The 12057-nt window shown below is 41.2% G+C and overlaps 2 protein-coding genes across 2 annotated transcripts; both read left to right on the top strand.

Moving 5' to 3' along the window:
• The first annotated feature begins 301 nt into the window (after positions 1 to 301).
• On the top strand, positions 302 to 5715 carry LOC136423005 (heme-binding protein 2-like). Its single transcript, XM_066410983.1, has 5 exons — positions 302 to 405; positions 2820 to 2969; positions 3554 to 3683; positions 4248 to 4428; positions 5329 to 5715. Exons 2-5 carry the CDS (start codon positions 2835 to 2837, stop codon positions 5504 to 5506), a joined length of 624 nt encoding a protein of 207 aa, XP_066267080.1. The 5' UTR covers positions 302 to 405; positions 2820 to 2834; the 3' UTR covers positions 5507 to 5715.
• A 3676-nt stretch (positions 5716 to 9391) lies between these two features.
• On the top strand, positions 9392 to 11565 carry LOC136423226 (protein glass-like). The gene is made up of 3 exons (XM_066411313.1): positions 9392 to 9525; positions 9861 to 9980; positions 10262 to 11565. The coding sequence occupies exons 2-3, from the start codon at positions 9865 to 9867 to the stop codon at positions 11058 to 11060; spliced, it is 915 nt and encodes a 304-aa protein (XP_066267410.1). The 5' UTR covers positions 9392 to 9525; positions 9861 to 9864; the 3' UTR covers positions 11061 to 11565.
• Positions 11566 to 12057: the final 492 nt, after the last annotated feature.

Here is a 12057-nt window from a genome sequence, read left to right as displayed (position 1 = left end):
TGGAAATATTTGGTAATTAGCGAGTCTAAGACAAAGAGATTGTCATTTGTGCCGAAGTGTTTTAACAGATACCTAGCTGACAATGACTATTTTACAATGAAAAATATGAATATAAAAGATAGTATCCCTACCATGTTTCTGGTAGCAAACATGTAATGATATCTGATAAATCTGGACGAAAATGGTAAGCGGAAAGTTTTAAATTCATCGAATCTGTTGAAAATAATTCGATCATTAGCGTTTGGCTGCGTTTGCGTTACACAAGGCTTCTGTTTGCGTTTGTTTGCGTTACACAAGATTCTCTGTTTGCATTTGTCACAAGTTTGAGATGTTACGCAAGAATTACGTGTGGTAAGGTAACGTCATTCGTCGTGAAGAAAGCTGAAGGAACGGTCAGAGATTTTGGTAAGTCCACTCTATATTGTGACAAAACAGTTGTATCACATATAAACGTCTCCCTTGCTTTGGTTTATCCATATAGATGTATGTTTAAATCATCTTAGTTATATAAAGGAAAACACAATTGCTTTGCTTGTGACTTGTAGTCTGTGCAATATATGTTTTGCTTTATGTGTGGGTCAAGACACCAGCAATAGCTGCCTGTGTCCCACGTGTATTGTACCTTTGCAATTCTAATATAAACTAAAATAAAATCCGTGTTTCTTAAAAAATCTTTTGGTGGTAAAGACCGTATACAACTGGCAAAAGGAGTTAAATATGCCTCAGCGTCGAATAAAACTACTTTCACCAGTTGTATACAGTCTTTGCCACCGAAAGATTTGTTTGGAGATTACGTGTTTTTTTCACAATACTAAATCTACTTTGCATGAAAAGGTTATGACATTGCATCAAGGGGCAGCATCCGGAGCTTTCTCTGAGATAATACCGTGTACTCTAGTTGCCTTTGGCGGGCGTTTATGCAGATGAAGCCATACTTGTAACCATGCGCGACAATGTACGCTAACATATCTGGTAAAAGGTTGTGACATTGCATCAAAAGCATAGAGAGCTTTCTCTGAGATAATACCGTGTACTCTAGTCACCTATGGCGGGCGTTTCTTAAAAGCAGATTAATACATGCTTGCGACCCTGCGCGACAATGTACGCTAACATGTCGTGTAAATATATGGTAAAAGGTTGTGACATTGCATCAAAAGCATACAGAGCTTTCTCTGAGATAATGAAGTACTTACATTTCACTTTTGTGTGAAATATTCACTTAGAGTACGTAAAATTCACAGGAAATTATAGTGCAGAAAACAACTCATCCCATGGCCCACAAATGATAGCATAACATATTTGTGGCCAGGAAGGTTCTGAACGAAATTTCTTGGGTACAGGATCAGAATGGGTATATTTGACATCGGACTAAATCAATTATCGGGTTTGGTGTTACCTTCATTTCAGGCTAAAAGTTTCTTGAATTTTGTACCGTCAGTGTCATTCTTCTTGCCAATGTTCCATTGCGGTTTAGGTTATGTAGCATTTTCCCCTCCCTCTAAGTGGCCCTCCATGATTTGTCCCATACTATGAACGTACTATCCCTAAGTACACATCTAATTTGTCCCCAACTAGTATGTACGTACTGTCCCTCCTAAGTACACATCTAAGTCTTCTGGCACATCACGTTTTCACGACGGTGGTCGGATCGAGGTCACACACTTATATGTCTGTTTGTCTTTCCAACGGGATCAAACACGTGTAGTGGTGGCGCCGCAAAATCCGCTCATTGATAAGGGATAGCCACGTGTTCGGATTTTAGAACACTGCGGCACGTTGGCGACTTCGCTTCGACCTAAATTGGATTTGTGGTACCCTTGTCTTTTATAATGTGGATATCATGCAAAACGCGTACAAGTGTGACTAAAAAGACAGCAAATAAACAAAGCGTAACTATATGATAATTCCTTTTTATCGATGAAATTCATTGAGCGCTCTGTCAAATCTCTCGGTCGCACCGAGGTCGCCAACTTGCCGCGGGTCCATTGAGATACACGCGCGCTTTGAATAGCGTTGCAAACATTTAAAGGCTACCAAAGCAATATTAGGGCCCAAAATGTGGAAATAAAAAAATGCTGAAATCTTTATGGTAGTGACATTTACTAACATTGTTTAGCCCATTTTGCGTAATAACTTCATTCTTTAAGCATTTCAAAACTGCGCAAAAACGTGCTGTACGATGACCCTTAGTTTCGCAAGCCTACAAAAACCCTGGCGCGACGTTTTTCAGTGAGTTCTCACATCACAAAGACGTCATATTTTTGTATGATGGAAGTCGCTATACATTGTGATAGTGTTATTTGAAGTTATCATGTATAGATATGACTAAATAAATTGACTTTCAAATCCGATTTTCGGGCCCTTGTATTGCTTGGGTTTGACCTTTATTAAGCCGGCGTCACAATTTATGCGAGCGTCGGCCGACTTTGTAGATCGCCCGAAGCTCGCCAAATTTCAAAATCGCCCGAGCGCCGACCGTATTTTCCAATGAAAATCTCGGGTGACGTCCGTCGAACAATAAAAACTAAAAATCCCCCATGGGGTGGTGCCAGCTCTTGGACATGGACGAAGTCTGAATAGACTAACCTGGTAAAAGGCCAATATTTGGATCAACTTTGATTTCTAAAAATCGCCCGAATCCCGCGTTATCGACAGGACGTCGTCCGTTTTTCGGCCGAAAATGCACATTTGAAGCTCGCCAACACGTCGGCCAAGCTGAATTTCTTATTTGTGACGGGGTATTGCATAGTGTTGTACATTGAGAGCATAGAGATAGATCAACAGTGTACAAATGATTCAAACCTAACATCTTCCCACAGAAACAGATACACACAATGTTGACGCTGATCGTCCTGACAACCCTGGCCAGCCTCGCTGTCACCAGTCCTGTTCTACCCACACAGACATGGCCGCCGGCTTTCTGTAACAAACTGGAGTGTCCCAAATACACCACAGTCAAGACTACAAAGGTACGCATCTGTACATACAATAACGACATCTGTAAGATGAAAAGTTACCTAAAACCCTGTACACGTACACAATGGCTGTATTCAGGTACCGCAGACGAAACCTTGACAACTTTTGCACAACCTGTGTACATGTAGATGGAGCGAAAACGGTAATCTCCAACTTGGCAGTGCAAAAGGGGGTACAACAGATAGTTGAATCCTGCATGTGGGGTATATTTGATGAATACAGTATTTTCACAATTGCTATAAATTCAGAAGCAGTCATTTCTTGCTATCCTTATTTTTGTTTACTTATTTGATTGACTAATGAATCACAATTTCTGTGAAAGCCTGGGTATTAACTATGCCGGCTATAGAGAGAATACTTGCCAGGGGACTTTTGGCCAACATAGGATTTTATTTCCAGGCGAATGTTAACCTCCCCGTGGACTGACTTTTTTGGCCATTTATTCTCAATTTTGTCCATTTCTACGATCCATACCCCCGTGGGAAGGCCTGGTGGAGGCTATGGCATCGGAACGCTTTAATATTGTGGGACGAAACGAAAACGATTTATAAAAGTAAATATTTCTTCCTCTGTTCAGGATTATGAAGAACGCCAGTATGACGCAGCTAAGTGGAGCAGCACCACCATTTCCGGTATGAGCTATGACGAGGCCTCCAGGACGGGATTCCAGAGACTCTTCAACTACATCTCAGGCTCCAACAAGGGCCGTGAGTACCTCTTTACTTTATCTTGTGATCTAATCAGTCAACCTGACCAATGAAAACACTGGATCTATTTCTATTTTCCCCAAGAAGGGTATGTTTTCGGGATGAGTGTGTCCGTGTGTGGACACGATAAGTCGAGAATGCCTGGATAGATGGTCTTGATTTATCTCAAAGAAGAGTGTAAATGTCAAAAATTTGGATCGTATCTACCACCAAGCGCAGTCCATGTGAACTGCGGGACAAAGTTGGTCCAGCTGTGATACCAGTAGTAAGGAGGTTTTAAAGAAATCAGTAAGAAAAAGGAGCAATTTCTGACTTAGTGCTTCTCTAAAATCTTTAAAACAAAGAGAGGAAGACGTTTTGATAAACATGCAGTTCATATAGATTTTCTATCGAGGCACCCCTACCGACAAATATATGAACCGCAAGACACAATCGCCCCATCTAGCGATATCACTGTGAACTGCAGCAATTATGAGCGCTGAAAATAAATGACACAACCTGTTGCAAGTTGTTAACATGACAAAGACTTCCTGCCCTTATTTCTTCCTCCTTTTTTCCCAACAGAGGTTAAGATCCCGATGACAGCGCCCGTGACTACGAAGGTACTACCAGGACAGGGCCCGTTCTGTAAGACCAACTTCACCGTGTCTTTCTTCGTGCCGTTCGCCGATCAGACCAGCCCACCTGAACCTTCCGACCCCAACGTTTTCACCAACCCTCTTGCAGGAATGACAGCTTTTGTAAAGTAAGGGTTATATCCATTTTCTAGTTCTTTTTTTCTAAAAACACCACATTTCTGTATAATACAAAGAAGATCGGTAGCCTACCGCTGACCAAATGTCCGGAACAGCCTACCGTCAGACACCCGTACGGCTCCGAATCTGACTTCCTTTAAGAGACTCTTAAAGTAACGGAAATGAACAAAACGAACGGACACGGACCATGAACCAGCTTTCGCCCTACTGTATGTTGTATGTTGCAGCAATTGTATATTGTTGTACCATAAATATGTAATGATATATAATGATAGAGTTATTAGGACTCAAATGACTGTGTATCTCTGTTATATTGTATCTGACCCTTACCTCTTCCCTTATGACCTTAATGCAAAGGCTCAAACAAACAAACAAACAAACAAACAAACAAACCAATGAATTAGACAATTATATGCTAGCTAACCCGGCTACGTACGTATACAGTTTGCCCATTTTGTTGTAGCCTGTGTGCCAGACCCCCATTCTTTACAAATCTACATAATGATAGATACGTCGATGGATATGATTTTTCAACTGGATATGATTTAAGAAACGGTCAGACGTTTCAAGTAGCACCCACTACTTTTCGTCAGTGACTCTGAGCAAGACTGCCGAAATCATCTTCGATCTTGCTATACGAAAAGTAGTGGATGCTACTTGAAACGTCTGAGCGTTTCCAAAATCATATCCAGTTGCTTGAGTAACTGTACATGATAGATATCATAGAGATTGGGGGTCTGGCATCCAGGCTAATTTTGCCGTGACCGTGTCCAATTCTCGTCTATTTCAGAGGTCGTACAATGTTTAGTGCTGCAACGGTAAAATATTTTCCATTCCTTTCTTAGATTCTAGATCGAAAGTACTCTAATTTTTCCCCTTGTCTTTTGCAGATCTTTCGGTGGATACGCTAGCGACACAGACTGGACCAAGAACGCCGCAGCTCTGGCCGAAAGTCTGGACAACGCTACAATCAACTACCACAAGGAATTCTACTATACAGCTGGTTACGACAGTCCCTTCACACCTCTGCATAGGCACAATGAAGTCTGGTTTATCAAGGCCGATTAGGAAAACAGCAATCTTATGTAATTCTTTATGCTGTCGATATTATGTTTATATTATGTGACTGTCTTTACGTTTTAGATAATTCTAAACGCTTTATAACAGGCGCCAAGTTTGATCCGTTGTATTTGGGAGCACAAGAATTGAACAATATATAGTCAACATAGTCAAAGAGTACGTATTTAGTTTGTAGAACAATAAAGTTTGAAAGTGAAGCCATGATTTTGATTTCTTGATTCCGTTACAAGCAACCTTGTATCATCAGTTTGCATTTGGTTTCATTAACCTCCTGGGTTTTATCAAGGGTATTGGCTTCAACAAAAAGTCATACTAGTAATTGCGCACTAACTCAACTTTGTTTAAAGACAAATTGTCTGATGCCATTGGTCCGTCTGATTTTGTAATTTTTTTCACGGTATATTGACATTAAAGATGAACATTTCATAATATTTCTCCGGTATGTAGCTATGTTTTGCGTTAGAGTTTAAAGAGCTAGCCTTGATCTAGACATCAAAAGTAATGGCTGCACATATTTGGTACATATGGGCATTGTCGTTAGTGACGCATCAAAGATACCGCTAGAAGTTACAATGTATTATTCATCGTTGGCGGGTAAATGTTTGAATCCTTCTTCGGGATTTTTTAATATTTTTTTTACCTGGAAATACTGACAAGTTGGTACAGCAAATATATGAACATTTACAACAGATATGTGTCTTATAGATGAGGTTTTATATAGATTAGACAATTGTCGCTGAAAAGCAGCTTTTGATTTAGTTTGTTGCCAAAACCAAAGTTTATCTTGGGTACAAACGCATGGAATTACTCGAGTGAACAGGAAAAAAAGAAAACAGGGAGGCGTATGTTTCGAAAAGTAACTCACTTGGACCAAGGAGGTTTTATCTACATAAAACCTCCTTGCTTGGACCATGGAGGTTGGACAAAAAAGACACCGAAATTGGTCATGGATTACTGCAAGGAGGTTAAAGTCTATTTTCTAGCCTCCTTGATTAATCCGAAGCCATGATTCTGATCAAAATCTCCGTTGCCAGCAACATTGTATAAATCCCTTTGGTTTCATTAACCTCCTCGGTTTGGTTTCTTCAAGGATATTGGTTTCATGACTCAGCTTTGTTTAAAGGCAATTTTTCTGATGCCATTGGTCCGTCTGATATTGTAATATTCTGTCTATTGACATTAAAGATGAACGCATCATAACATTTGTCGGGTATGGTACTATGTTTTACGTTAGAATTCAAAGATTTTGACGTCAAAAATAATGGCTTCACATATTCGGCTACTGAGTATGGTCGCTAGCGACGCATCAAAGAGACCGCGAGAAGTTAGAATGTATTATTTATCATTGGCGGGACAAACTTTGAATCCTTTTTCGGGATTTTTTAATCTTTTTTACCTAAAATTACTGATAAGTTGGTACAGCTGATATATGTACATTTAGAACATATGCGTATCTGATAGATAAGACAATTATCGCTAAAAAGGTGTTTTCATTAATCTATTTCTTCAAAACCAAAATAGCAGATACTTTATCTTGCATAAAAACGCATGAACTTTCTTGCGTGAACAGGGAAAAAAACAAAAAAAACAAGAAGGTATATGTCATATCATAACATTTGTCGGGTATGTAACTATGTTTTACGTTAGAGTTCAAAGAGCCCTGATTTTGACGTCAAAAGTAATGGCTTCATATCCGGCCAGTGAGTATTGTCGATAGCGACGCATCAAAGACACCGCGAGAAATTAAAATGTACTATTTATCATTTATCATTGGCGGGTCAATCTTTGAATCCTTCTTCGGGATTTTTTTTAGATCTTTTTTTTTTACCTGAAAATACTGAATAGTTGGTACAGCAATGACATGTACATTTAGAACAGATATGTGTCTGATATATTTAGACAATTGCAATTATCGCTGAAAAGGCATTTTTATTCATTTTTTTCTGAAAACCAAAGTGATAGATACTTTTAATATCTTGCGCAAAAACGCATGAACTTACTCGAGTGAACAGGAAAAATGAAAACAAGGAAGCGTAGGTTTCGAAAAGTAACTCCCTTGGAGATAAAAGACATGGTCATGGATTATACTCTCCAAGCAGAGGATGGGTTCCGGCAGGTTTTTGACTTGTTTTTAGGCGTTTTTGTCGGCCTTTCTACTTTTTCATTTTTTTTCTCTCTATAAACCCATGGGTTTATAGAGAAAAAAAAAAGATGAAAAAGTAGAAAGGCCGACAAAAACGCTTAAAAACAAGTCAAAAACCTGCCGGAACCCATCCTCTGCTTGGAGAGTACATGGATTAATCCAAGGAGGTTAAAATCTATTTTCTAGCCTTCGTGATTAACCCGAAGCCATGATTTTGGCCAAAAGTCACTTCTAGATCTCCGTTGCCAGCGTTGAAACCGTTTGGTTTCATTAATCTCCTTAAGCTTGGTACGTGGTTTCATCAAGGATATTGGTTTCATGCTTGTGAAAAAGTCACAATTGTGCACGAACCTATCTTTTTCAAAGTCGATTTTTCTGATGTCATTGGTCTGTCTGATGTTGTAATTTTTCTGTCTAGTACCTCCATTGTTCAAACATCTAACACCAAACGCGAACCGACAACAATATACTTTACAATTTCGTACAAAGAAAAGAAAGCCGTCGGCTTCGCCGCCTTTTAGACCAATCAAGATATTCCAATTTGTCGAGTTAGCACGCTTTTGACTACGAAGTAGCGTCGCGAAAAAAATCGCGTCACCACTCAAGGTAACGTCTGTTGGTTTTACCATTCTTCGCGCGGCGGTTGGATCAAAGGGACGGTATTAGCCTATGAAAGGAAACCTTACAAGCGGGGAAGGGCAGCACGTTAGATTACAGGCCTGCCGCCTGTCATCGTACCGGCGAGAGTCGTTTGCATCACAGATCCCCATAAAAAAATCAAGTACTCTGCCGATTTTCCCACATCTCATTTTCCACTTCACTGGGACCCGTTTTCAGATTTTCCCAGGGTTTCTTTCATGAATATATTCATCGTGGGAAGCTAGAAGAAAGATGACGTCTTTGTCAAGAGTCCAGAGTCTTAAGATTCAAAGGGGACGTCTTTATCAAGAGTTTAAAGTCTTGAAACTCAAAGTTTTTGATAACTTTTCCAAGTACTCTTGTAGTTTAAAATGCTACTCGTGTGATTTTCACCTGAAGAATTGTAAGAAAATACAATAAAAGTGATAAAAGCATTTTCTGGGTGCTGTTTGTGGAAAAATTATTAAAGATTATTTTTTGCTTCAAATAAGATAACGTATAGTCGCTGTCGTGTTGTTATATTTCTTGGCGAGCGATAACATTGTAAGCTTTGCTAAGTACGCTAGACTGGATTTATCGGATAAGCCTTTCAACACCGTGGGTTTCGTGAAACTTTAACAAGATTATGCGGAAAACAATGAAAAGAAGCCAGTTGTCTAGTCATGTCTAGTCATGTCTATTCCGACAAGTTCACGATGTTTCGAATCTCTTATGCCAGAATTTCGTTTAAAACATACAAGGATGTAAGTTATTGTTTTAAAAAACTATAAGAACAACGCGCTTGGGTAATTGACATTTTTTTCTCAGGGACAACTCGCGCTGAAACCTCCAAACTTCACAGGGAGCGGCATCCACTGATCCAATTAGTAAAATCAAGAGATTCTTGCCGCGGTGCCAATCAGAGGACGCCATGGTCTCTCTCCTGTCAGTCAGAAGCCGATTTTCGCGACTTCAAAGGCGCCGACAAGGTACAGCGCTGAAGCCGTACAAGGACATCAAAGCCCTCGCCGTCATTCATCGTCAAGTGCTACAACAACACCGCGCGGCGTGTACAAGCCAGACCCAAGCGGATACTCTGCATATCCAAAGGCCGATAGATTACAAAAACTCGACACCAGTCTGAAGAAGTTCACTCTCGAGCTTACAGTCGAAACGACAAGAACTCTGCGCTACGACTTCCTCCTGTGATCTTGGTTTCCCATCGCACGCTTACCTTATTCTACAGGTATGTACGGATATGTGGTCGTGTGGCATTATTTGCCCTGCAGTCTAATTTTGTCACCTTGTATGTCTATAGCATCTTTAGTTTTTCCTGATTTCGATTCGTATTTTCTTGTTGTACTGTGACAGCCTACTTTTATGTAAGGTTTTGGCACATATGCTGGCCAAAATATATAATTCCTTTCGTCAAAATTCCACCTATTTTGTACTTTGCGATGAGTCCACTGCAGTCAAAATGCCAGCAATAAACACAACGCTTACAGCCTCAGTCGATGTGAAAATGTGTCTCCTTCCTAGCTAGACTGTCCAACTAAATTATGTCCTTTTTTCACGTTACAGAACCATGTCGGTGACCACAGCAGCGGGCCTGATGTACCCCTACCCCGCCCCGATGTACGCTCCGTGGCCCGCCGTGCCCGTCTTCTCTCCTCTCTACGTCTCCACGATCCCAACCCACTGGTAAGGAGATGTTCTATCTTTGTCAAATTTTGTGTTAATTTTATTGTCTGGCATAGGATAAAGTAAAATGCCTTTTCCGTCTCTAAGACTTGTATAAAATATCGTATATTCGTATACCTAGACAGCCAGTGTCGACGCTGTTGAGTGGTGGACTAGTATTTACTGTAATATGATTGTGAATATGTTTTTGTGTATTGCCGTTAAGAAATCAGAAAATAGTATCCTATCAGTGTTCATATGTTCATCAACTTAATATATATAAATTTTTCTTTTTCTTATAGTGTCGGCTCTCCTAGTCGTTTGGCGGCTTCTGCGCTTCTGACCCTCGGAGAAACCCCCGCCATCCATCCCACCCCCAAGCCGGCACGCCGCTCCAGTGGGTTCAGCTTCGCCTCTCTCCCCAGCGACATCGCCCGAGAGACGGAAGCTAAAGAGGCGCAGGCCAGAAGGCTCTCCGTCAGCCCCGTTAGCTCGCCGTACCCTGTCTCGCCGTCCTATGGGGCGTCTAGTCCACCCCTACCGTACAGTGTAGAGCTCCTGTCCGGTGTCCAGTTCCCCGTCGACGCGACGCCGACGTCATGGGCTTCCAGTCCTGTCTCCAACGCCAATCGGTCGTTGTCTCCAACCACGCCGGAGGAAGCCCAAGCCAAGTTCCCGTGCGGACAGTGTGGAAAGGTCTACTCCCGTCGCAGCACCCTGAACGCTCACCTCCGCACCCACGACGGCCAGAAACCTTTCGAGTGCAAGGACTGCGGCAAGACCTTCACCCAGGCCGCTAACCTGACGGCCCACCAGCGCATCCACACCGGAGACCGCCCCTACAAGTGCCCGATCTGCAACCGCGGGTTCTCCCAGAGCTCCTCGGTCACCACGCACCTTCGGACCCACAGCGGAGAGAAGCCGTACCGGTGCACGGTCTGTCCTCGCGCCTTCGCCGACGCCTCGACCCTGACCAAGCACATCCGTACACACACCAACGAGAAGCCTTACCAGTGTAACGCCTGCGGACTTAGCTTCACCCAGTCTGGAAACCTGAAACGTCACATGAAGGTGCACGAAAAGAGGAAGGTCGCTTCCTAGACTAAACTTCAGTGACATTTTTTTTGAGAACTATGATCATATGTATATATCATATACACATGCCCGATACAGAAAAAAAATCTATTTTTCATATGTCATGGGTAACTTTATCTGATCTATTACTTTTTATAAGAAAACAAGGGACACTTTTCCCGTCTTGTTTGCAAGTGTTTGACCTTGTAAGTGGAGAAATCACTGTTTATAAGCGACCTCACAGAGTCAGCGACGCACTTTGAGTTTGACGTTCCAAAAACTTGTTCTTACATGTTCTATTGTAAATGCCAAAAATTGTATATTCTTGCGTGCCGGTCTCGCCTTTGATGTTGTACAGTTGAACAAAGAAACATATTATTCTGCTATACCGATTTACATTTGTATATAATCTGTGAAAGAAGTCTAGCGTCTTTAAACGACCAACAATCACATATCCTTGTGAATTGCTGGGACATTATGATGTGTGTTTGTTTGACATTGATTGTTGAATAAACTGTTGTCTGACAAAGAATATGTTCGTGTGTTTGCTGGAGTTTACAAAAGCAGGTAGAGTAGTAGAACAACATTCGACCTTCCGCCGGGTATTTGTAGAATAAACTTTTAGATCGTGCAAGTGCAACTGAAGTGTGAAGAAATTAAAACCAAACTAGCGCCGAGGTGGTAAAGAACGGTTGCTTTTTAAAAGCGTGTTTGAATAGCAATTCCTCAGTTATAGCAAGGAAAACAGTAAACAGAATTTTCGTGTGTTTGCTGGAGTTTACAAAAGCAGGTAGAGTAGTAGAATAACATTTAACCGTCCGCCGGGTATTTGTAGAATAAACTTCAGATCTTGAAAGTGTGAAGACATTAAAACCAAACTTGCACCGATGTGGCAAAGAACGGTTGCTTTTTAGAGAGCTTGTTTGAAAAGCAATTCTTCAATCGTAATCAGGAAAACAATACACAGTGTGGTCGTGTGTTTGCTAGGGTTCACAAAATCAGGTAGAGTGATAGAACAACATTT

Source organism: Branchiostoma lanceolatum, chromosome 17 (genome assembly GCF_035083965.1).
Source record: "Branchiostoma lanceolatum isolate klBraLanc5 chromosome 17, klBraLanc5.hap2, whole genome shotgun sequence".
In the NCBI taxonomy this organism is placed as follows: Eukaryota; Metazoa; Chordata; class Leptocardii; order Amphioxiformes; family Branchiostomatidae; genus Branchiostoma; species Branchiostoma lanceolatum.
Note: the sequence above shows the minus strand (reverse complement) of the source record. Positions and strands in the feature narration are given on the sequence as shown.